Source organism: Emiliania huxleyi (genome assembly GCF_000372725.1).
Source record: "Emiliania huxleyi CCMP1516 unplaced genomic scaffold EMIHUscaffold_384, whole genome shotgun sequence".
NCBI classification, from domain to species: Eukaryota; Haptophyta; order Isochrysidales; family Noelaerhabdaceae; genus Emiliania; species Emiliania huxleyi.
The window spans coordinates 1-24,581 of NW_005199089.1; the positions used below are offsets into that span (position 1 = coordinate 1).

The 24,581-nt window shown below is 64.8% G+C and overlaps 6 protein-coding genes across 6 annotated transcripts in view; 4 read left to right on the forward strand and 2 right to left on the reverse strand.

Annotated features, from left to right (window-relative positions):
* Positions 1 to 202: 202 nt before the first annotated feature.
* EMIHUDRAFT_458818 (hypothetical protein) lies at positions 203 to 3,447 on the reverse strand. Its single transcript, XM_005771443.1, has 4 exons — positions 3,414 to 3,447; positions 2,897 to 3,160; positions 1,178 to 2,806; positions 203 to 1,110 (listed from the first exon to the last, which is right to left on the reverse strand). Exons 2-4 carry the CDS (start codon positions 3,149 to 3,151, stop codon positions 889 to 891), a joined length of 2,106 nt encoding a protein of 701 aa, XP_005771500.1. The 5' UTR covers positions 3,152 to 3,160; positions 3,414 to 3,447; the 3' UTR covers positions 203 to 888.
* A 6,697-nt stretch (positions 3,448 to 10,144) lies between these two features.
* EMIHUDRAFT_118175 (hypothetical protein) lies at positions 10,145 to 11,388 on the reverse strand (the record flags this gene model as incomplete). Its single annotated transcript, XM_005771444.1, has 2 exons — positions 10,145 to 10,387; positions 10,471 to 11,388. 2 exons carry the CDS (start codon positions 11,386 to 11,388, stop codon positions 10,145 to 10,147), a joined length of 1,161 nt encoding a protein of 386 aa, XP_005771501.1.
* A 702-nt stretch (positions 11,389 to 12,090) lies between these two features.
* EMIHUDRAFT_243297 (hypothetical protein) lies at positions 12,091 to 13,316 on the forward strand (the record flags this gene model as incomplete). Its single annotated transcript, XM_005771445.1, has 2 exons — positions 12,091 to 12,572; positions 12,767 to 13,316. 2 exons carry the CDS (start codon positions 12,091 to 12,093, stop codon positions 13,314 to 13,316), a joined length of 1,032 nt encoding a protein of 343 aa, XP_005771502.1.
* A 4,856-nt stretch (positions 13,317 to 18,172) lies between these two features.
* EMIHUDRAFT_118177 (hypothetical protein) lies at positions 18,173 to 21,082 on the forward strand (the record flags this gene model as incomplete). The annotated part of the gene is made up of 6 exons (XM_005771446.1): positions 18,173 to 19,590; positions 19,662 to 19,788; positions 20,001 to 20,158; positions 20,411 to 20,624; positions 20,782 to 20,893; positions 20,961 to 21,082. The coding sequence occupies 6 exons, from the start codon at positions 18,173 to 18,175 to the stop codon at positions 21,080 to 21,082; spliced, it is 2,151 nt and encodes a 716-aa protein (XP_005771503.1).
* A 1,378-nt stretch (positions 21,083 to 22,460) lies between these two features.
* On the forward strand, positions 22,461 to 22,995 carry EMIHUDRAFT_243301 (hypothetical protein; the record flags this gene model as incomplete). Its single annotated transcript, XM_005771447.1, has 3 exons — positions 22,461 to 22,465; positions 22,549 to 22,630; positions 22,777 to 22,995. 3 exons carry the CDS (start codon positions 22,461 to 22,463, stop codon positions 22,993 to 22,995), a joined length of 306 nt encoding a protein of 101 aa, XP_005771504.1.
* An 891-nt stretch (positions 22,996 to 23,886) lies between these two features.
* EMIHUDRAFT_243302 (hypothetical protein) overlaps positions 23,887 to 24,581 on the forward strand; it is a gene marked incomplete at both ends in the record, with an annotated part of 1,712 nt that continues 1,017 nt past the window's right edge. The window contains one exon of the mRNA XM_005771448.1: positions 23,887 to 24,210. Within this exon, the coding sequence (XP_005771505.1) occupies positions 23,887 to 24,210 (324 nt within the window). The remainder of the gene's footprint in view (positions 24,211 to 24,581) is intronic.

Here is a 24,581-nt window from a genome sequence, read left to right on the forward strand (position 1 = left end):
ACACACACACACACACACACACACACACACACACACACACACACACACACACACCCCCGCACACACACACACACACACACACACACTCCACCACCAGCACCACTCCCCCTCCCCAGCGCACGCCAAAACCCCCCACGCCCACGCGCCAGGGACGAACTGCGAGGCAAGACTATCTGCTCTGGGGGGTGGGCGCGCTCCAGTTCCCGTGGCTCTGGTACCTCTGCCGCATCCCCTCGAGCCAGCCCTAGCCCGGTCCTCGCCCACGCCGGTCGCCGAGACGGCCGGCGACCGGGACTGGAGAGATGTGGTGCGACGTCCTGCGGTGAATGTCTGGCGAGAGAGCGAGAGAAGAGAGAGAGAGCTTGAGAGGCGTCAGTGGGGACCGGCACCGCGGTTGCTCCTGGCGCATTCTCTATGTGAGAGATTGAGATGGTCGTGGCGGTGACGAGAGGAGCTCAGAGCAGGGCCTCGTCGCTCGTGCGTGGGGCGAGGGGCGCGGCGGCGCGGGGGACGACGGTCGACGCCGCGTCGCGCGTGCGAAGCGCTAGTGGTAGTGCGAGGAGACAGGAGTAAGGTGTGCGGTTCTCGACACTCGCGCGCGCTCGTGCGCTTGCGTCAGTACTAGAGAACGCAACCGGCACAATCACACACACAGACGAGACCGACAAAAAAGCGTGCAGGGAAACACGCGCAGAATTCAGGTTTCAGCGCGGTTCGACGACGTACGGGGCTTAGAGGCTATCTAGATGCGAGACGTGGAGCGCCTCGTCCTTGTGCGACAGAGAACCAGCCCGGGCACTCGCTTCATCATCAACACATCAGCCAAGCGGCGGCCCATCGGTGGACGAGCTCGAAGCCGGGATCATGCGGGCGCCGGAGCACCGCAAGTCAGGCGGTCGCGGGCACGGCCCTGGCCGCCTCGTGCACGAGAGTGGGCTCGGCGGCCGCCTGGTCGAGGAGGACGACGCGCCCCTCCTCCCAGCCGGGCTGCTCGCGGAGCATGTCGACCACCGCCGCGCTCCCCCAGAACGCGTGGCCGACGACCTCGCCCTGCAGCCCGTGAGCGAGCGTGGGCGCGACGCGGCCGGCGCCGCCCTCCGGGCCGGTGACCTGCGGCGACAGGGCGATAGTGAAGTGCGGTCGAGGGGCAGCCGCGCCGGCCTTGGGGCGGGGGCGCCTCCAGCGCGTGCGCGCGGTCGAGCAGCAAGTTGTGCACGGCGGCGCAGCGGCGGATCACGCGGCGGCCGAGCAGCAGCGGGAAACGCCAGCGGGGCGCGCCGTCCGCCGCGCCGTCGAGCACTGGGTGCCACTCGGTGAGCTCGAGGCCGCAAGGCATGCGCGTGAGCATCACGCGGCCGCCGGCGCACGGCGTGACCACGACGCAGCGGACGCGCGCCACGGAGCCGTCCGCCGCGAGAAGCGCGTCGCCCGGCCCGACCGCGTCGATCGGCACGCGGCAGGGGGCGCCGTCGGCGCCGAGGGCGGTGACGAGGGTCTCCGGCGCGAAGCAGCCGCCGCCGCGCATGAACTCGGCCGGGAGAACTGGGGCCGGCGCGCACGGCGCGCTGCCGCCGACGGCGACGGGCACGCCGAGCGCGGCGGGCGCGCCCGGCTGCACGAGCAGCGACGGCTCCGGCGCCTTCATGGTCGCGAAGGCGGTCTCCGCCTCGTTGGACTGCTCCTCGAAGACGCCCTCTTGCCCGTCGGCGTCCTTGCCAAAGTGCTGTAGCGCCTGGTCGCGGAAGTTGGAGCGGCGCTCGGCGAGGAGCATGAGCCGGAAGGTACGGAAGTAGTGCGCGCCCCAGATGGAGTAGACGCTCGAGTCGCCCGGCTCGGGCGGCTTCAAGGCGAGGACCGCCTCCTGCTGGAGCGTCGCGACGAGCGCCTCGACGTCGGGCTCGGCCTTTGCGATCGAGCGCTCGCAGGCCTCGAGGAGGTTGGTCAGCGGCGTCGCTTGCGGCGAGGGGATCCCGGCCGGGGAGCGCACGACAATCTCGCCGAGCGCGTCCACCGTCTTCAGCCGCAGCAGCTGCGCGGCGACGCGCCGCGCCTGCTCCTCGTTGGCGGCGACGGCGTCCGCCGACGAGGCCGACGCCACCGTCGTGCCCGAGACGTGCAGCGAGACGGTGATGGCGGGGGAGCCGCGGACGAGCGGGAGCAGCACGTGGCGGGGCTGGTCGTAGCCGATCCAGCCGAGCGCAACCTGGGCCGCCTCGCCCTCGGCCGGGTCGGCCGCGCCGTAGCCGGGGAGCGGGCCGGCGAGCGCGCTCCGCGGCGAGACGACGAGCGTCGCGTGCGACGCGACGACGCCGTCCTTGGTCGGGAGGCGCGCGGTGCAGCGCAGCGCGGCGAGGAGGTTCACCATGAAGGGCCCGACCGAGCCGGGGTCGGGCATGTGCAGGAACTGGTCCGACATGCCCGCCAGCAGCTCCGAGTCGAGCTTGCAGCCGAGGCCGATGGAGGTGAGCGTGATCCGGCCGGCGACGCCGGCGCGCTTCTCCGCCGCCTTGGAGAGCGTGCGGACGAGCGGCTTGTACCCGTTCTTGCCGCGCGCGGGGTTCCACTGCGCCGACGGCATCCCGTCGGTCGTGATGATGATGTTGAGCGCGTACTGGCTGAGCGTCCCCGCCGCGATGGGGACGCGCGAGAAGGCGTCGTAGGCGTTCGTGAGCCCCGCCATCAGGTTGGTGGACCGCTCGGGCTTCATCGACGCGATCGCCTCCATGGCCTTCTCCTTGCCCGCGCTGTCGCACCGCGTCCAGTCGAGCAGCGTGGTGGCGCCGTCCGAGTAGGTGATGATGCACACCTGAGGGCGGCGGGCGCGTCGGCGCAACAGGAGGCGCGGCGCGGCCGGGCGGTGGAGTCCGGGAGACGACGGGGGCGGGCGGGCGCGCACGAGGTCGTCGTCCTCGAGCGACGTGACAAACGTGTTGGTCGAGTGCTTGGCGATGTCGAGCTGCGACCAGCCGTGGTTGACCTTGTCGCCGTCCTCCTGCTGCACCTCCGCCGCGGCGTTCATGGAGCCGCTCACGTCGATCGAGAAGAGGTACGCGCCCTTGGTCGCCTCAAAGGCAAATGTCTTGGTCTGGGGCGGCACGATGCGGACCATCGTCAGGTCGTCGCCGCCGCGGATCAGCTCCATTGACGTCATCCCACCTTCCTGCGCGCGGCGCGGCGAGGAGGGCGCCGCTGAGGAGAGCGCGCCGAGCGCGCGCCTCGGGGTCTGGGTGGAGAGGGAAACACACAGTCGCTGTGTCGCAGGGAGACGCTCTCTGAGCGCGCGCGGCGGAGACGCCGTATGCGCAGGCGCGGCCGAAGCAGCGAGGTCGCCGCTCCGCGCGCGGCACGGGGCAAGTGCGTGAAGAGCGCGCGAGTGGTGTGTGCGCGGCGGTGCGCTGGAAGAAGGCGGCGGCCTCTCTTCGGCGGCGCTGTGGTCAGCACAAATAACGCGATCGCTCAATATTAGCTCCGAGAGGTTTGGTCGGTGTGGAGCGGAGCCCGTATTGTACGAGTAGGCCTGTCGATCGCGACGGCCTTGGTTCCCACCTCCCGGCCACCTGCAGCCCGCTCGCAGGTAGCCATCCGATAAGCCATTCACAGCGACAGCTGTGACGGCGCCTCACGTGCTCGGCTTTCACAAAGTCGATCGCCGATCTCCTTGCTCGCGAGCGATGCACGCTGCCCCGCTGCGTTTGCTCGCTCGCTCACACTGCACGATTCGCAGGTACTCCTGCGCCGCGCGCGCCGCGCCTCGCGCCGCGCGCCTCCTCCGCCCGGCGGCAGCTCGGCTGCTGCGCGCGGAGGCTCTTCCTGGCACCGCCGCGGTGCTGTGCGTTTGTTGGTGGCACAGTCACTGTGCACCTTGCTGCTGGAGGACCAGGTCTGGCGCTGACGAAGGCCGCGGCGCCACGCAGCCGCCCGGCCGCCGCGCGCGCGATGCGGCGAGGGCGTCAGCGCTGCCCGCACCGACGAGCAGCGCACGGACCACACGCGCTCGCCTACTGTGTGCTGCAGCTCAAGCCGCTCCTCCCGGCGGGCCGCGTGGCGCAGTCAGAGGAGGCCACACAGCCATCTCCTCTCGCAGCGCCGCCGCATGATCCCGCTGCCCGCCGCCGCCGCCGCCGCAGTCGCCGAGCAGCGCACGAGGAGTCTCTCTCCCTCTCTGCGAGTACAGCCTTAGGCGAGACGCGCTGCAGCCGCCGTGCGGCGGACGGGACACCCGCTCTTCCCGTCCACCAGCTCTAGGCGAAACACGCGCTCCCCGAGGAAGGCAGAGCGCGCTCGATGGCAGGGCAGCGCCGCCCTCGCCGCGCGGCCGGGAGGGAGATGGGAGGCCACCATGCTTGCCCTCGCCAGGGGAGCGGTCGCACTACCCGCTCCGCCCGCCGCCGCAGCCGCCGCAGCTTCGCCACACGGGAGAGAGTCTCCTCCTCCTCCTCCTAGCCTAGGCGAAGACGCCCTCCGGAGAGACGCCGCCGCGCATCTCACCTGGAGAGGGTTCGAGGGAGAGCACGAGGGGCGCCCCCCCCCCCCCTTTCCCCCGGAAAGGGTTCGAGGGAAACCCAAAGGGGGGCCCCCCCCCCCCCCCCCCGCCCGCCGCCGCCGCCTCAACCGCCGCCGCCGCCGCCGCCCGCCGCAACCGCAGAGCGATGCGCTTGCGCCAGGGATGGCCTCGTGTAGGTTTCAGGACATTGCGCAGCGTGCGAACTGCCGACGTTCACACGTTAGTAGTTGCTTCAGGTCATTGCGGTACTCCAGCAGGTCAAGCGTGAGGCGACCCGCCAATACGCTTGGCCAGCTCGGAGCGACGACGACCGCTCGCACGCTGCGACACCTCCCGGGGATAAGGCATAGGAGCGCTTCTACGAAGCAATCTGTCGCCTCCAGGCCACTCTGCGGTAGCACACACACGTGCGTGAACACGATGCGCACCCGAATGCACCACTCCTATCCTTCCGGGCGGAAAGTGGTGCGGTGTGCGTGAACACGATGCGCACGTTAGCACAGCAACCGTAGCTAACAGACAGCGACAATTGCGTAGCGACTAGACAGCAGCTTCAATAGCAACAGCAGTAGCGAGAGCAACAGCAGCAGCAGCAGCAGCAGACGAGAGCTACCCTTCGCTTGCATTCGAGTACACTAGTGACTCGCACTAGTTCGCTCCCTAGGACGAGCGACTCGCGCACGCCAGGGAGAACAATATTAGCTCCGAGAGGTTTGGTCGGTGTGGAGCGGAGCCCGTATTGTACGAGTAGGCCTGTCGATCGCGACGGCCTTGGTTCCCACCTCCCGGCCACCTGCAGCCCGCTCGCAGGTAGCCATCCGATAAGCCATTCACAGCGACAGCTGTGACGGCGCCTCACGTGCTCGGCTTTCACAAAGTCGATCGCCGATCTCCTTGCTCGCGAGCGATGCACGCTGCCCCGCTGCGTTTGCTCGCTCGCTCACACTGCACGATTCGCCCCTCCCGCCACACCCTGCGAACCGTAGGTGGTTGGGCAGGCCCCTTCGGGGCCTAGCATGCATAGCCGGCGCGCTGCCTGCAGCCGGCCCACGCCGCGAAGAGCCCGATCGCCCGCGCCCCAGCCCCGCCAGCCCGCGCGACCTCGTTGCCTCAGCGATCTGCCGAATTGCGAGCACGATGCGATCTCACCATGTGACTGATACATGGTTAGAGGCGCTAGCCTCCGCTGCGGATGGCGTGTGCGACACGACTGCGCCCGTGGCGGGTGGCAGTACGTGTGACACCATGGGACTGATACATGTTACATGTACATGTTGTGTGTAACACCATGTGAGTGATACATGGGCCAGCGGCGTCTGCCACCGCTGCCGAGCGGCAAGTCCAATACACGGCTGTGTGCCCGTTGCGGGTGTAAAAGCGTGTGACACCGTGTGTATGATGCACGGTCTAACTGCGTTAGCCACCGCTGCCGAGCGGCAAGTGCGACACACCCGGCCCGTTGCGGGCGGCGGCTGAGAGCCATTGCGCGCACAGCTCGACTTGTGCCGCTGCATGGCTATAGCGAGATGCCAATCTCTCGCTCAAGAGATGAGACAATCTCCCTGCCGAGCTCGTTCACACCGCGTGTTCACAGCTCGACTTGTGCCGCTGCATGGCACTATAGCGAGATGCTAATCTCTCGCTCAAGAGATGAGACAATCTCCCCGCCGAGCTCGTGCACACCGCGTGTTCACAGCTCGACTTGTGCCGCTGCATGGCACTATAGCGAGATGCTAATCTCTCGCTCAAGAGATGAGACAATCTCCCCGCCGAGCTCGTTCACACCGCGTGTTCACAGCTCGACTTGTGCCGCTGCATGGCACTATAGCGAGATGCTAATCTCTCGCTCAAGAGATGAGACAATCTCCCCGCCGAGCTCGTTCACACCGCGTGTTCACAGCTCGACTTGTGCCGCTGCATGGCACTATAGCGAGATGCTAATCTCTCGCTCAGTCAAGAGGTGAGACAATCTCCCTGCCGAGCTCGTTCACACCGCGTGTTCACAGCTCGACTTGTGCCGTTGCATGGCACTATAGCGAGATGCTAATCTCTCGCTCAGTCAAGAGATGAGACAATCTCCCCGCCGAGCTCGTTCACACCGCGTGTTCACAGCTCGACTTGTGCCGCTGCATGGCACTATAGCGAGATGCTAATCTCTCGCTCAAGAGATGAGACAATCTCCCCGCCGAGCTCGTTCACACCGCGTGTTCACAGCTCGACTTGTGCCGTTGCATGGCACTATAGCGAGATGCTAATCTCTCGCTCAGTCAAGAGATGAGACAATCTCCCTGCCGAGCTCGTTCACACCGCGTGTTCACAGCTCGACTTGTGCCGCTGCATGGCACTATAGCGAGATGCTAATCTCTCGCTCAAGAGATGAGACAATCTCCCTGCCGAGCTCTTTCACACCGCGTGTTCACAGCTCGACTTGTGCCGCTGCATGGCACTATAGCGAGATGCTAATCTCTCGCTCAAGAGATGAGACAATCTCCCCGCCGAGCTCGTTCACACCGCGTGTTCACAGCTCGACTTGTGCCGCTGCATGGCACTACACTATAGCGAGATGCTAATCTCTCGCTCAAGAGATGAGACAATCTCCCTGCCGAGCTCGTTCACACCGCGTGTTCACAGCTCGACTTGTGCCGCTGCATGGCGCTATAGCGAGATGCTTATCTCTCGCTCAGTCAAGAGATGAGACAATCTCCCTGCCGAGCTCGTTCACACCGCGTGTTCACAGCTCGACTTGTGCCGCTGCATGGCACTATAGCGAGATGCTAATCTCTCGCTCAGTCAAGAGATGAGACAATCTCCCTGCCGAGCTCGTTCACACCGCGTGTTCACAGCTCGACTTGTGCCGCTGCATGGCACTATAGCGAGATGCTAATCTCTCGCTCAAGAGATGAGACAATCTCCCTGCCGAGCTCGTTCACACCGCGTGTTCACAGCTCGACTTGTGCCGCTGCATGGCACTATAGCGAGATGCTAATCTCTCGCTCAGTCAAGAGATGAGACAATCTCCCTGCCGAGCTCGTTCACACCGCGTGTTCACAGCTCGACTTGTGCCGCTGCATGGCACTATAGCGAGATGCTAATCTCTCGCTCAGTCAAGAGATGAGACAATCTCCCCGCCGAGCTCGTTCACACCGCGTGTTCACAGCTCGACTTGTGCCGCTGCATGGCACTATAGCGAGATGCTAATCTCTCGCTCAAGAGATGAGACAATCTCCCCGCCGAGCTCGTTCACACCGCGTGCTCACAGCTCGACTTGTGCCGCTGCATGGCACTATAGCGAGATGCCAATCTCTCGCTCAATAAATTAAGCAATCACCCTGCCGAGCTCGTTCACACCGCGTGTTCACAGCTCGACTTGTGCCGCTGCATGGCACTATAGCGAGATGCTTATCTCTCGCTCAAGAGATGAGACAATCTCCCCGCCGAGCTCGTTCACACCGCGGGTTCACAGCTCTCGGCTTGTGCCGCCGCATGGCACTATAGCGAGATCGCAATCTCTCGGGAAGAGATGAGACGACCTCCCTGCCGAGCTAGTTCACACCGCGTGTTCACAGCTCGACTTGTGCCGCTGCATGGCACTGTAGCGAGATGACAATCTCTCGCTCAAGAGATGAGACAATCTCTCTGCTGAGCTCGTTCACACCGCGTGTTCACAGCTCGACTTGTGCCGCAGCATGGCACCATAGCGAGATCACAATCTCTCGCTCAAGAGATGAGGCATAATCTCTATGCCGAGCTCGCCACATGCGATCGATACGTGGCGAGGCCCATTGCGAGCGCTAGCGCGAGATCACAATCTTGTTGACTATCGCGAGATCACAATCTCGCTCAAGAGATGGGACAATCTCTCTGCCGAGCTCGCCATGTGATCGATACATGGCAAGGCCCATGCGAGCGCTAGCGCGAGATCACAATCTCGTTCACTATCGCGAGATCACAATCTCGCTCAAGAGATGAGACAATCTCGCTGCCGAGCTCATTCACACCGCGTGTTCACAGCTCGACTTGTGCCGCTGCATGGCACGATGGCGAGATCGCAATGTCGCTCAAGAGATGAGACAATCGCCCTGCCGAGCTCGCTCAACCGCGTGCGTTCACAGCTGCCTCAGCGAGATGCGCTCACTCAGCGAGCCTGCACGCCGCCCGTAGCTCACACGAAACGCTAGTAGGCGGGTGGCGTCGTGGAGCACGTGGAGGGCTTGGCTGCCCCTCCCGTGAGTCACGGCGTCGGGTGGTCTCGCAGGGACCACCACCCCGCCACCCCGGGGCGGCGTGCGAACGGTACTCCAGCAGGTCAAGCGTGAGGCGACCCGCCAATACGCTTGGCCAGCTCGGAGCGACGACGACCGCTCGCACGCTGCGACACCTCCCGGGGATAAGGCATAGGAGCGCTTCTACGAAGCAATCTGTCGCCTCCAGGCCACTCTGCGGTAGCACACACACGTGCGTGAACACGATGCGCACCCGAATGCACCACTCCTATCCTTCCGGGCGGAAAGTGGTGCGGTGTGCGTGAACACGATGCGCACGTTAGCACAGCAACCGTAGCTAACAGACAGCGACAATTGCGTAGCGACTAGACAGCAGCTTCAATAGCAACAGCAGTAGCGAGAGCAACAGCAGCAGCAGCAGAGGGAGAGCCGGCCCGACCTCCCGTGGAGGGGTGGCGACGAGACACAATGCCGCCACTCCCGCCCGGGGAGGCCCCACCCGGGCTGTCGGCTCCCTCGGGGCCAATGGGGCTAGCCGACGGAGGTGGGGCGGAGGGACCGCCCCCGAGGAAGAGACACCAGAAACGACTGCAAAGGCAGTGGGGCGACGCCCGAAAGGCGAGCAAGAGACCGAACCAGACTGAGGATTCACCCTGAAGGGTGGGGGACGAGGCCGGGCAGTGTACACGTTAGACAGTCGTGTGTGTACGTGACGGGTGGTGTCGTAGTGTCCGTGTCCACTAGCTCCGAGTAGAGGGGGCGTTCTGCAGGTAAGGGGAAACCCGGTACACGGAGCCCCCTCGGAGAACTGTGTTTACTTTAAGGCCCTTGCCCTGCGAACGCGCACCCCCCCCTAGGGGTCAGGGCTCTCTAGCCCGTAGCCCGATCCCGATCATCCGGCCCGCTGGGTGCGCTTCTGAGCTCCCCGGCCCTGGATGTGAGGCTGCCGACTCCCGGGACTGCACTCCAAGTGCTCCAAGTGTTCTCCACTCGCCAGGCTTTCATTGTGTTGTTTTGGGCGTGCACGGGCGGGGGCAGGCTTCAGAGAGAAGGCGCCGCAGTTTTCTTTTTTACTTTATGACCGCCACCGCCCGTCTTGCGTCCACCATACCGCATTCGATTGTGTAAGCAGGAGTCAGTCTGCGGACACAGAGGCGGCCGATGCCGTTGGTCTCCCGATGGCTGTGGCGCGCCGATGCCTTTGGCGTCAGCCGGTGGCGGAGGCGTGTCTCTGACTGACTAGCTGACTGACTGCGCGCATGCGTGCGCCATCCCCCGCCCCTCCCCCGACCCTGGCCGATGCAGTGCGTGGCCGGCTCGCCGCTCGAACAGCACAGCGCGAGCCGTCGACGACTCCAGCCCCGGCCACCCGTCCCGGGCCTCGACATCGGCTCACTCATCCTCCTCCGGGTGTGTCTCATTGCGGCAGGCGACGCAGAAAGCTCGGGAGGAAGGCGCCCGGCTCCTGCATGCGGAAGCGGAAGCCGCCCGCAGGGTCCGACACGAGCACCTCCTCGAAGCGTCCGGCGTGGATCGCTCGGCCGCGGGCCGTGCGCTCCACGTCTGCGCGCGACGGGAAGAAGCAGGCAAAGCCGCGCAGCGCGGCGGCGAGCTTCGCCGCCTTGTCGTCGGTGATTGCTGCGCGGAGATGCGCCTCGTCCTGCGATGGCGAGAAGAGGGTGCAGTGGACAAACTGCATATGCCCCGCGCGGTGCATGTGCTGTGGAGGGAGGAAGCGCGCACGGTGAGAGATCTAGGATGCCCATCCTGCTGGGACGTGTCGTCAATCTCGAGAAACGTCATCAGGCTGCGCATGATGCTGTGCAGCTGCGGCAGCAAGATCGTGCTGAGGATGAGGTTCTGGCTGACGTCTTGCGACTCGCGCACCCACTCCGAGTACTCGCGGACGATGTCGCACAGGCCAACCACCATGTCTCTCATCTCCCAAGCCGCCTCCGGGGCGGCGTACTCGCCTTGCGCACCGAGGTACGGCCGGAAAGCGAGGTCCGACAGCATGCCGTGGGGCCGCGCGTGCTCCTCGTACTCGATGTCGGGCGCGTCGGAAAAGTTTGCGAAGAAGGCGAACAGGTCGGCCACGCCTCCTGCGACTTCGGACGGCCAGACCTTCGACGGGTCGGCCATCTCGACATCCTCTCCAGCGAGGGCATCCATCGCGGCGGTCGTGCCTTCGTCCCTCTCTCGCTGCTCCGAGAGCAGCACGCGGAGGGTAGACCGAGTCGAGAGCTCAGGGTGGCGAAGGCACGCGATGCCGGCCTCTTGGATGTGGGACTCAACCAGCCGGGCCCACAGCCAGCGAAGCGACGAGGGGTCGGCGAGCAGGCGGCGCACCCACCCGGCCCAGGCCGAGCACACCCGCGCCCAGGCGCACAGGTCCGCGGCGGAGATGTTGTCGGCCGAGCCCTCCAACGCGTGAGGCAGGAAGACGCTCGTGGGCAGAGATCGCTCCCCCGTCACGAAAACGAGCGGGTCCGGCAGTCTCGCGTCCGGCGCGTCGGAATTTGAGCTCAATAGCGCGAGCACCTTGGCCGAGCACGACAGCCTTCTTTCCACGTGCTCACGCATCGTGTCCATCGTATGTCCGCCGCCGTTCTGCATGAAGGTAATGTCGCTCTCCAGGTTGCGCGGGTGGAGGGGCCGCATAGTACTGAGTAGAGGGTGAACCACGATTGAGCGCCCCGTTCTACACACTTGGGGTTGGGTACCGTGAAGGTAGGGGACGATGCCAATTAATCTAATATGCAAGGCGAATGCAACTGACTGTGTCGAAAGAAAGAAAGAAAGAAAACGGACAACCCAAGGGGGGGATGGGACGAGCGCCAGGATTCTCCGCGTGTCCTTTTTCTTGAAACACCTGACGCGCGGCCGCGAGGGACACGGGTGCGCGTTCGCAGGGCAAGGGCCTTAAAGTAAACACAGCGCTGTGTAAATTCTTTTCCGTGTTCTGGGTAATGGCACCGCCACGGTTCAGAAGCGTAGACCTCGAGCTGAGAGATGGTGCCCAGCCGAGCTCTAGTGTTCACCACACTACTCTTCGCCAGCCCGCCTGCGTCCACGGCAGCCTTGCAACAGGTCCGTACACCAGCAGCACCTGCATCAGCAGCGAGGGTCAGCACGTGCGTCTTAGCCAGCGCGTGTGCTAGACGCCAACCTCTCCTGCCGTCCGCGCGGCTCCGCGGCGGAGCCGCGAGCATCCGCAGCGTGGCCGAGAGTCCTGCAGCACCGGCGAAATCATCGCCTGCGCTGCCACTCCAGTTGACCGCTTTCGTCTTCATCGTGGGCATCTCGCTCGTTACTCTTGAGCCAGCGCTCTTCATGATGAATACGCTTGGTAGCGAACGAGGCATGCGGCTGCTGACCCTGCTGTCCGCGACCAGCGCTGCCGCCGAGATTGCGCTGTCGCCATTCTTCGGAGGCCTGACGGACAGCCTCGGTCGGAAGCCTGTCGTCGTCGGCACGATGCTCGTGGCGTGCCTCACCAACCTGGCCACCGCGGTCTACCCGACGGTCGCGCTGGTGGCGCTCTCCAAGTTTGTCGCCTCGCTCGTCATCGGCATCTTCTTCCTCGCCGCCGGTGCCCTCCTCGCCGACAACTTCCGCTCGGAGCCTGCCAAGCTAGCCGCGGCGTCGGGCATCCTCTTTGCGCTCGTCAACGGCAGCTTTGGCCTCGGCGTCGCGCTGTCGGGTCTCCTGCCGAGCGGCTTGCGGTACCGCTACGCAGCCTCCGCCGCCGTGGGCCTGTGCGGACTGCTCCTCGGCGCGAACGGCATCCGCGAGTCTCTCCCTCTGGCCGACCGCGTCCCGTTCCAGCTGCGCAGCTTCAACCCGTTCGCCTTCACACGTCTCCTCGGAATGAGCCGCCTGATGAGGCCACAACAGCGTAGATGCGAAGCACCGAACCCCTGTCCAGCGCTCGAGAAGACGCGTGTTCGTCGGCATGGACGCGCCTGCGATGGTCCTTCACAGCGTTGGCGTGAGAGACTCGTATTCCCACCCTCAGCCCTTTATGTTCCTGCACCAGGCTGCTGTCGGCGCTGATGGCACTGAGCCTCGCGCCGCTCTTCATGGGGGACACGCTGCAGGTCTTCTGCCTGAGCCACTGGAAGCTGACCAACACGCAGGTGTCGCGGCTGTTCACGGGCGTCGCGATCCAGGGCGTCATCGCAAACACGCTCAGCGCCACGCTCATCAAGCGGCTCGGCCTGCAGCTCTTCACACTCCTCTGCACGGGCTCGACCCTCCTCTTCTGGGCGGGCTTCTCGACGGGCGTGCCGCGCGTCGCGATGGTCGGCGCCGCCGCCGGCCTGCTCGGGCCTGCGCGCACGCTTGGCGCCTCGACGATGATCACCTCCGAGGGGTCGCGGCTTGGGATCCCGCAGGGCCAGCTCTCGGGCGACCGCGCCAACCTGGTGGCGTGGCTCAAGGTGCTCGGCCCGCTCGTGTACGGGCAGCTCTACGTCACGGGCACCGCCTCCGGCGTCCCCACCCTCCCCTTCCTCCTCAACTGCGCTTTCGCCCTCGCGGCGCTACTGCTGGTCCCGATGGCTCTCGCACCGGCGCCGTCGCGATGAGCACTGGACTTGCTCTCGCTAAATCATTTCTTATTTTGGTGTGAGGTCTGTGGTCTGATTCCTTTCTTGAGGTCTGGGGAGCTTATTACGTGTTCGTGTGTACGCGCCCGGCGTCACCGGCCCGCACCGCCTCTTAGAGCCGTACACATACGGGGTGTGGACCCTGAGTTGACCAGGGGTTGTGAGCTGGGCCCTCCTGCTCGGCTTTAGCCAGTAGACAAGTCTTGTCATCAACAGAGTAGAAGGATCTGACGTCGGGGCCGATGTGACCAAGCGCTGGTAGCGTGGTTTAACCTCTCACACCCATGGTCTCACAGTGTGCCGGCAGTCGCCGAGCAGTGTCGCTCACACACAAGCCCGCGCAGCACAAGTGACTGAGGGCCAGTGAGGGCGAGCCCATCGCTGTGACAGCTGTGGCAGCCGCACAGTAGGCTGTGTCAACTGTGCAGAGTGTGTGAGCAGCAGAGGAGCTGCTCTCCAGGCTTCTGTCGCAAAGAGCTGCATGCCACCGAAAGCGCTGTCGAGGTTCGCCGAGCGCGGCGAAATCGGGGGACGCCGCCACCGACGAGCGCGTTGGACTTTTCACTCCGGACAAAGACGGGTACACGCACACAAGCCGCGGTCGTGTACCCGTCTTAGTGGCGAGGCGCGGGGCCGTCTGTGGCGAGGTGGGTCGCGTCCCCCGATTTCCTCAACTCACGGTCCGCTCCCTCTACGACGAGAGCGATGGGGATGACACTCAAAACGACCCACTGCGAGCTCGAAGGCGAAGGCCAGCGCAGGAAACGCGGTGATAGGAACGACGATGCGGCGAGCGCCGGAGGGAAGCGACGACAGCGAGGGGACGAGGACGGCGAGCAGAGAGGAGAACAGACGGCGAGCGGCGCACGCGAGGGCGACCACGCAGGAGAAAACAGACGGGACGAGGGGAAGGAAACGCGGCCCGCCAGGAAGCGAAGGCAGACGGCAAGATACGTCGCCGGACCAGCGACAGGAAGCGCAGGAAAACAAAAAGAACAAGACCAGGAGCATGGAGACGAGGGAAGGCGCGAGGCGCTCCGCCGACAAGCAGCAGAGGCGGCGGCGAAAGTAACGACGGCCATGCTAACGACGGGCGGCACGGTGGAAGGGGCGAAGGTAGGCCCCTCTAGCATAGCGGAAGGGGAACTCGGCCTACTGGCGACGAGGAGGCTAGAGAAATTTGAGGTGTGTAGCATCTACACTGGGGAGATCTTCCGGACTGGAACGGCGCAGCCACCAGAGACAGTACCAGACGAACTATCACGACACACGGCAGCAGGGGGGACGCAGCTGGATGGAAGTGACGACGAGAGCGGGGACGACTTTGACAGCGTCGCGGCGCGGTGTAACTTCGACTGGCCTGCAGCATCGAATGAGCCGAAACGAGGCACGAGGGCCACGCACTTCGTACGCTACGAGGAGATACAATTAGGCAAGGCAGCTGCGCAGGTGATGGTCCTGTATGCAGAGAGGGGAGTCAAGGAAGGCCAAGAAATCACATGGTCATATGGGGACTCATACAGGAGCCACCGCAAGGAGATGGGATACAAGGCGGGGACCAGGGCGGATCCGAACGCAATAACACCCCAGCAAGCGCGGACGGCATTCGCGAGATACTGCAAAAAGATAGACGTGACGAAGGAGGAGCTAGCGTGGAACTTTGGATGCATATCGGCAAGCCAAAATAACGAGCAGGAGGCTGTCCTGGTGCGTGAGCTAATCCTGAGCAACAATAAGCGACTGTACCACGGAGCACAGAGCGCAGCAGACAGGACGGCGGCGACGGCGGACATGGCAGAGACGAGTGTGAAACAAAGGGCGGCGGGCATGGAGGGCGGTAGCGACGGGGATGGAGACGGTGACGGTGGCGAGGGAGAGGAAGGGGGTCCATTAACACCAGACAGCGAGAGGGGCAGGGAGGAAAGGGGGAGAGAGGAAGCCAACGCGACGTGCGCAGAGGATGAGGATATAAACTGGGACGACGCAGCGGAGGGGATAGGCGAGGGAATCGAGGGACCGGAGGGCTTTCGCGACAGCGACGATGACGACGAAGAAAGGGGAGGGGACGGAGGGGCGACACGCAGGAGGAGCGAAATCGCTAACGGCCCGAGCAGAGAGGGCGACGGCGGGGCACGAGGGAACAACGGAGACGCTACCGATGACGCGAACCGAGGCACGGACGCCGGCGGGGACGGGGAGGGCGACAGCGACGTCGAGGTTGACGCAACCGTATCGAGAGCGCCACCCAAAAAGGGGCGGACAGCCATGGAGGTCACCGAATGGAGGGCGAACGGCACGATGCGAAAAGGCAGGGCGAGGCGGATGGAGAAAGAAGTGCCGAGAAGGCCATGGTGGAGGGGAGGGACGGGAGGACGAAAGAAGGGCGAGGAGGACGAGCGGCCCGCACAGACCGCGAGCAGACAGCGCCTGCTGGCCATTTCGAGACATTCGCCAAGAACGCTAGCTACATGGGAGGGCTTCGTGAAGGATGGATTGAAAAACATTCGAACAAAGAAGAGGCGACGGGAGGAACCGGCGGAGGATGAGTGACGTGAGACACACACACACACACACACACACACACACACACACACACACACACACACACACACACACACACACACACACACACACACACACACACACACACACACACACACACACACACACACCGCTCACCCACGCGCACTGGGCCTTGCACTTTGAATGCCGTGGGGCTCCTGTCGTCAGACGTGGAGACGCGAGGGTTGCCCCCCCTTGCCCCACCACCTCGTGTGTGTGGAGAAGTTTACCTTACCTTACCTTACCTTACACATACCGATTACGTGGCTGGGTTCACAGCGTCAGCGATTGTAGGAAAATGACGGGAACACTTGACGGTCGCGGCCTTCCGACTCGCGCCTCCGCCTCACTGGCACTATTGTAGCCCTGGTCGGTGCGCGTGCTCAGTTGAAGTTCCGGAGTAAAAATTCGAACGCGTTCTCTCACGGTGACCAAGAAATGTCCACCTCAGAGGCACCTCCGGAGGCAGGCCGCTGCACGCCGGCGACACAGCTCCAGCTGTCGAACTGACCCGCAGCTCCTCTCAGAGCGGGAACTGTGACAAAAGTTGACTGAGGCGGTTGTCAGGAACCATCATACGGATCACATGGTGACTCTCTCATGACGGGAGACCGCCCGACCACTCCTGGGTGGCACTGCCACCGGTGTCGCTCAACGTCCTGTGTCGACAGCGTGCCGACAGCGACACAGACCATGTGGGACGCGTCGAGTATCGACCTCTACTGCTTACCCAGCCTTCGAGTGTATCCTGGCTGTGGTCCCACACCCACTGGTGTCCATCTCAGAGACCGCAGGAGGTCATGAGGGTCGATGGGAGTGCCAACCCCACAATGCCTAAAAACCCAGCCCAGTACCCACATGCTGGGGGGGGGTCCCGCCCCCCCCAGCACCTTCACCACATGCTAGGGGGGGGGTCGTGGCCGAGGACCCCCCCAGAGACTCGTGGTCAGACCCTCCGGGCCCTTGATTTTACGCCTCATTTCGCAGCATTTTCGAGGGGAAAATCATCTTTTGGAGCTACATGAGCCTTGAGACTGGTCAGATTCTCCAAGATATTGGTCTTTCAGCCACGATTTCACAATTTTGGGGGCAAAATCGGCTCTCTGGCGGCTATTCCTAGCCCACGAACTGCTGGGGGGTGCCCACCACATGCTAGGGGGGGGGGGGTCCGACCCCCCCATCATCTTAAAATAGAGACCCGACGGTAGGCTAGGAGGCAGACGGCGAGGGCAGCGACTCGCGGAGGCATTCGTGATGGTTTTTGGCGACTACTAGCGGCGGAGTCGGCGGCAGCAGCGGCGGAGGCGATACCAGGGTGGTGGAGAATCTCAAAGGAGAGTGGGATCGACGGTCGGCAGACAAGGCGCCACGATGTGATTATAGAGACTAGCAGACCTTGCGCGCACGCGCGCCAAATTTGTTTTTCTGTCTGCAACAACAGCCCGAGGGGTGAAATGTCTTTGTTGACTCTGTAACGAAGGGCCCGCCGCTCCGCCTACGCCGGCGATGACCCTCTCGGCAGAGCGACATCGCGACACGCGAGCACCGGGCAGAGAAGCGGGGACGCAGAAGCGGTTGGATGGAGAGGCAGCCGGCGCACGAGAGGCAGCCGATGGAGCCGACGAGGTGAGTAGACACGAGTTTACCATTCTGCGGGGGGGGGGGGGGGGGCAAGCCCTCCCCACCACTGGTACTTTGTACTGGATGCAACTCAGCAGTGGTCGCAAGCGTCGCAAAGGGCAGGGAGGCAGCCTCGCGCGCTGTCGAACGCCCCCCCGGCCCAGACAGAGGCATCACAATCATGCTCTGGCCAGCGTCTGGTGGGTCGGCATTGCGCAACACACGCCGCAATCAGCCTGAGAGCAGATGATGGGGTGGGCGCGGGTGGACGAGAGTGGAGCCGAGTTGGATGGGAGAGGGAGCACGCACGTGCAGCGGTGCCGAGAGTGGGTTGAGATGGCACCGCCTGCGGCCGCCCGGGCGACGGCTTGCGCAGGTATGTTGTTCATGTCCTTATCCGCCGCCGCTTGGCTGCAGCAGCCAATGACGCCGCCCGTCTTTGCGAAGCGGCGTCTGGACGCGCTTGGCGGTTGACGCCGGCCCGCCACTGCGCCTCGTGCGCGTCCACCTCCGTCGAGGTCGACGCGTCGAGATCGGAGCGCATCACCGAGACGCCAGAGCCCGCCTTCGCCGACATGATTCCCCGCCGGAGAGCTCGGTGAGTGTGCCGTCGCCCGAAACGGAAAACCGGCCGCGGGGAAATATAAGGTAAGATGTCATTTTTAGCATCTCTCCTCTGTTTGTGGACCGCGCCGTCGCTGCCCGCACCGAAGAGGAGGCCGCCCGAGCCCTGTTCAACCCCGACCGACGGCTCCTCCGAGGAGGAGCGGCACCGACTCTCGGGCGTCCCGCCCCCCGAGCACCGACTCTCGGGCGAGTCCAGTTCCGACTCTGAGTACGACCTCATCCCGCTGTCTCAGCGGCTCGCCTTCCGGCGCGGCGAGCAGCTAGCGAGCGCCGTCGCCACCAAGGGCGTCAGCGTGCACGAGCGCGGCGCCGGCTGGCAGCCGCATGGCGGCGGCGTCGAGGCACCCGCGGCCGAGGCAGCGGCGGGCGCGGAGCTGGCATGGCTACAGGCGGGCAGGAATCTTCTCGACTTCGGCGGCAAGGTGTGGGAGGCGGTGGGAGAGACAGGTGAGGCGGCAACGGAGGCAACGGAGGCAGCAGACATGCAGACGGAAGCCTCGGCTGGAGCCGGCGCCTCGTCTGCCGTGCAGGCTGACGCCGCCGCCGACGGCGCTTCTGCTGGCGCCTCCTCCTCCTCTGCCGACGCCGCCGCTGACGGCGCGGCTGTGAGCGCCGCTTTTGCCGACGCCGACGCGTCATCCGCACGTCCAGCCTGGCGACACGAGCCGGTCTGCTGCACGTGCGGCCGCGACGACGGCGACGAGTCGCTGCTGCTCTGCGACGGCCTCAAGTGCAGCGTGGCGCAGCACACCTTCTGCTGCAGCCCGCCGCTCGCCTCTGTGCCCTCTGGCAAATGGCTTTGCGACGCTTGCCAGCTGAAGCGCATGCCGTCGTTCCGCGAGCAGCTGGCGCAGGCACTCGAGGCGTCGAGAGCTGAGGACCCGGAGCTTGCCCTCGAGGACTACGGCCGGCGCGTCCCGCTGGACCAGCGGCCGCCCAAGCCGCCTCGAGACCCGCCGGCGTGGTCGCAAGATGCCGACGGCGTCCGCACCCTGCGGCTGGCGCAGCAGGCGCCCAGGCTCGACTTTGTCCGCGCGGTGCAGAGGGGCACCATCGTCGACGGCTATGGCAACCGCGTCGCGGGCACCGTGTACGACGAGGCGACGGATCAGCCGATTGAGAGCTCCGCACTGAACGCGCACCCCGACCCGCGCGCGGTGAGCTCGGATGGGTGCAAGGCTGCGCGCGTGCTCACCGAAGAGAACGTGGAGGAGGACCTCGAGGCGCCGTTCATCTCGCCTCCCGCCGCCGGCGAGGAGGCGGCGTGGAAGGTCTTTGCCGCTGGCGGTGCGCTCATGTGCAAGATCTGTTTTCTTCCTGCCCATGATGGCGCGGTCAAGGCTGCTGCCGACCAGGCGGTGCTGGGGGTGGCCGATGCGCTCGAGAAGGGCTCCTTCCAGCCCGACCAGAAGACGGGCGGGGGGTATGTCGTGGCTGGCAACGGGTGCGCCTTCCCGTAGCTGTAGCTCACCTCTTGGCTCTCACGCCTAAGACACCCGGCCCGCGGTGGCGCAGGTGCATGCAGAGCTCGGTCAACGTGACCCGCAGGCTCCGACGCACGCGTGCCGACGGCACGGAGGGCGCGTCGGTCGTCGTCCCGTACACGCGCCTCGACACCTTCAGGCCTGGCGTTCGGGACGCGGTTCGCACACCGTCCCATATCTCCCCATCTCTCCCCATCTCTCCCCGAACAGTCGGCACAGCGCCTCTTGCCCCCTTTGGCTCCTCCAGTCTCCCCCCCCAATGTTGGGTGGCCGAGCCATAGCTGCAGTTGTGAAACTCCCACCCCGCCCTCTGCACCCGTGAGCGACGCGACCCATCCGCATTCCCGTCCGCGACCGTCGCACGCCACAGGTGCAAGGCGCGGCGCCGCTGATGGGCCGCGTAGCCGAGCACATCGGCAAGGTCTTCCCCGAGACGACGCGCGAGATGGCGTCCGCGGCTCGCTTCCACCCCGTCGTGAAGGACCTCTTCATGCGTCCCTCGCCCGCGTCACAGCGGGAGCGGGACGTGTGAGCGACGTCTTCCTCACGCCTCGCGGGTCCCGAGTAGGTACCCGTCGCACGAGGAGCAGCGGCGCGGCCTCGAGGGCGGCGACGGCGACGATGCCTCGGACTCGTTGGCGGCGCACCAGCTCGCGCTCCGTCTCGGCGGCCGCCTCCGCCGAATGGCTGGCGGGCGCTTCAACCCGCGGCGGGGGCGAGCCGCCGGCCACTAAATGCGTGAACGGCTACCCCGAGAGCGCGCCACGCGCTTCCCATTAGGCTGCAGCTGTGCGCGCTTCACCTCGACTTCGACGACGCGCACCGGCTGCACGGTTGCCCGCTCATCTACGCCCTTCACCTAGAGGAGGGCGTCGAGCTGCCGCAGGGGCAGGAGGCGCGGCCGATGCCCCACTCCGACCTGATCGTATTCGAGCGCGGCGACGGCGGGCGCTGCGTGCGCGTGCAGACCGCCTGCCCGCATCATGTGTGCGTGGTGCGTGTCTTGCCAGGATGCTGAAGACGTGTAGAGCATCCTGCTCTTGGAAGGCCGCTGGCACACACGGCAAACAAGCACAACACACACACGGCCTCGCGTCACGCACTGCCACTCTGCCGGCCCTCCCTGTCGTCACACCTCTGACTCTCCGCAGGTCATCTTCTGCAGCGACGAGCACCTCCACGGCAACGTCTTCCCCGACTCGCTCGAGCCGTCGGTGACGCCCGGGCTCGCGCTGCTGCGCCTCGTACCCTATGCCCGCAAGGGTCGTCAGCGGTCGTACTCAGAATCGTGCCAAGCGTGTGCTTTTACACAGGCACTTGCTGTGAACAGGCATCGACGCCTTTTCACGGGCAGTCGAGCACGACGGCGCTCTCTGGGAGCGCGCCGTGCCGTTATTAGACAGCAGGCTGCGCGAGCGCTGGGCGGCGCGCGCAAAGCGTGACGGCGTGTGAGCGCGGGATGTGTGTGTGGTGACGGGGTTGCGAAACAGAACTAATACCAGCTCCCTGCTGTACACTGTATGCCGTACAATGCCCACTAGAGCCGTTGTAACCACAAACCACCCATGCCACTTTTAAACGTACGGCCAGTAGACAAGTGTTGTCACTAACAGAGTAGAAGGATCTGACCTCGGGGCCGATGTGACCAAGCGCTGGTAGCGCGGTTTTACCTCACACCCATGGTGTCTCACAGTGTGCCGGCAGTCGCCGAGCCAGTGTCGCTCACACAAGCCGCAGCACGACAAGTGACTGAGGGCCAGTGAGGGCGATCCCATCGCTGTCACAGCTGTGGCAGCCGCACAGTAGGCTGTGCCATCTGTGCAGAGCGTGTGAGCAGCAGAGGAGCTGCTCTCCCCAAGCTTCAGGCGCAAAGAGCTGCATGCCACCGAAGGCGCTGTCGAGGTTCGCCGAGCGCGGCGCAGGTTGGAGGACACCGTCACCGACGAGCGTCCGCGTTGGACTTTTCACTCCGGACAAAGACGGCGACACAGCGGACAGTGCAGGGTGTGTCCCCGTCACGATAGCGGCGAGGCGCGGGACCGTCTGTGGCGAAGTGGGTCGCGTCCCCCGATTTCCGTCAACTCATGGTCCGCACACCCTCTACGTGGTTGTACCAGCATCTCAGGAAGCCGCCGCGCGCCGGCCGCTGTGGCCACGTGATCTCTCGTAAGTATTCCTCTCGGACTTTGTCTTTTGCTCCAGTGGACGCCGCTGCCGACGGCGCCGCCGCCGACCCGCCCGCCGCCGACCCTCCCACCGAAGAGGTCGGCGAAGCTGCGGACCCGGCCACGCAGCCCGAGGCCGCCGCTCCGGTGGCAGAGACCGACGTCCCGATGGAGCAAGCGCTGAGCGATGCCGAGCATACATTCACAAGAGCACGAGCAGGAGGAGCAGCCGCTGGCGCTGCACGAGCGGCGGCTCGCGCTAGTCAAAAAAAAAAATTGCGTTTTACCCTGCGAAAGACACTACTCTCCCCCTCCCGTCACTCGTCCCCCTTGGCGTGGCGCGCCTCTCCCCCAGCTCTCGGTATCGCGTACTGCACGAGGCTACCGTGGGCCCCGCCTGCGCGCTGGGGGTTCCCTGCCCTGTCGGGAAGCCTAGCTCTGAACCTGGGGTCGCTACCTAATGCGGGGCTCCTGGACGGGCGATGAAGTTCGCCTTGAATCTCTCGTCTCGCTTTCCCCCCGACTCGCGTCCGTCGGGGGTACTCCCTGCTCTGGCTCTCTGATCTCCCCCCCGCCCCCCCCCCCCCCTCCTTCCCTCTCCGGGATGAGAAGCGCGCTGCTGTCCCTAGAGGGGGGTCGGGTGGTGAGGGAATTGATTAGGCCTCATGTTGTCCGCGGTGCCCACGGACGATCGCCGGAGTGGGCCGAAGGACAGAGGCTTGCCTGTGTGGGGGCGCGCGGGCGCCCACTCAGGCTCGGCCTCCGTTGTCTCAGCCTTCAGTTCACCTCTCCTTGCGCCCGGTTTTGCGTGGCGACCTTCATTTCGGGGTCGAAGGTGCTACACACACTTGCCCCCTGGTGGTCTGGCACTCGGCGTTATACCTACTGGGGTTAGGCTGTTTTTCTTTTATTTTCTGAATTTCGGGGGGGGGGGAGTGGGTCCCCGCGGTGTTTTTTCTTGTGTTTTTTCTTTCCTGTCAGTTTTCTTCTATAAAGATCTTGGCAAAAAAGAGGCCGTTTGTATCGTATTACAAAATCTTTGTTTTCGTTTTTTGTTTTCTAGAGGCGAGCCACGAGGCGTGCCGCAAGCGGTACCTCGCGCTCGCGCTGCGCGTGCACCCCGACAAGACGTCGGAGCCACGCGCGCAGGAGGCGTTCAAGGCGCTCGAGGCGGCCTTCCGCAGCATTCCAGTGCCATGATACAGTACGACAGTCGAGTACGACTGTACGAGTCGGGGGGCGACCGGCGTGGCCGGGTCGCACCGGTGGACGGCTCTGCACACATGGCCACGAATAGACAATATTAATACAATTGACCATTGGGTACGGGTCGCGAAACGCGCCGCCCACAGAGGGTGCAAGAGGGGGGGGTGCGCTGGCGTGGCCGTGTGGGGCGTGGGTGCGTAAAGAAAGAAAGAAAACACACAACCCAAGGGAGGGATGGGAGAACGGCACGCCGCCACCACACAGGGATTTTAAGGAGAGGAGCGTGGGTGCGTAAAGAAAGAAAGAAAGAAAACACACAACCCAAGGGAGGGATGCGTGAGCGCCTCGCGCAATGGCAGGGAGAAAGAATTCTTGATACGAAACCACGACGACACACACCAGTCGACTCGCATCGGTTGCCTCCATGAACGGCGGAGCTATTCTCGCGCCCACACCACACCTGGCTCCAACGTGGACACGCCCATAGCTGGGGACACTACTAGGTCACGCATGGCATCACAGAAGTTTTATCTCTGGGCCCCGAAAGGCATCTCTAGCAGTGTCGTTACACATGCCCCCTCCCCTCCTGGGCGCATGCGCCTCACGTCTCGCCAGAGCATAAGCCCTTGGCGTGTGGCGAGACGAGTTTTTCGCCATGCAGCGAGCAGCAAGCCGCCCGCCGCAAACAGCCGGAGGCCTCGCCGCGGCACTGGCTGCGCCGCGGTCCCGCACCCGTCGACGCAGCTCCCCCCGCGGAAGACCGCGCGTAGCAACGTCTTGACGATCGAGATGAGCGTGCCTGAAGCTCGCCCACCTACTGCCCTCTCAATGGCAGGGAGTTCTTTTGGCGCCCCCCTTGACAAAAGAATTCAGAAAACGCGTGCGATGTCCTCCGCCGTGGCGCAGGCGCTGCCGCCGTCGATTCTCGCGCTCTTCGCGCCTCGCCCGCCGCCCCCATTCAAGCCGGCGCCTGAGAAGCGCAAGATGCCGCGCTACGGCACGGTCGCGCACCTCGTCTCCGAGTTCGAGGAGCCGTCCGCGACGCCAGCGCCAAAGCCGGCCGCTGTGGTAGAGTCGAAGGAGGCGCGCCGCGCGCGCAAGGCCGAGAAGCGCAAGGCCAAGGGCGAGGCCGATCTCGAGGCGAAGGTCGAGGCGTACGACCCGAACGAGGACAGCAAAATCAAGGGCGACCCCTACAAGACGCTCTTCGTCGCGCGCATCAGGCGCGCGCGGAGCTGCGCCGCCCCCGCCGCCCCCCGCGCCCCCCCCCCCAACCCACCCATCCCCGCTGGACCCCGCCGGCCGCCGCGCCGCCTCGTGCGCTCGCGCTCCGGCCAGCCCGAAGGTGCACGAGACTTGCCCGTCCGACATATGGAGCGCAGCGTGCGCCCCAATTGCTCACCGGCTCCCCATCTCACTGGCGGCCCTCTCACTGGCGGCCCGCTCCGCCGTGGCGCAGCTACGACACGACCGAGGCGAAGCTGAAGAAGGAGTTCGAGCAGTTCGGCCCCATCCGTCGCATCCGCCTCTGCTTTAACACCGAGACAGGAAGCCGCCGCCGCCGCCGCCTCCCGCCCCAC

Coding starts and splice junctions, on each gene's coding strand:
- EMIHUDRAFT_458818 (XM_005771443.1), bottom strand. CDS start 3,151: ATGACGTCAATGGAGCTGATCCGCGGCGGCGACGACCTGACGATGGTC. Junction 2,807..2,896: donor CGCTCGAGGACGACGACCTC/GTGCGCGCCCGC, acceptor CGCCGCCCTCAG/GTGTGCATCATCACCTACTC. Junction 1,111..1,177: donor ACCGCGCGCACGCGCTGGAG/GCGCCCCCGCCC, acceptor CTGTCGCCGCAG/GTCACCGGCCCGGAGGGCGG.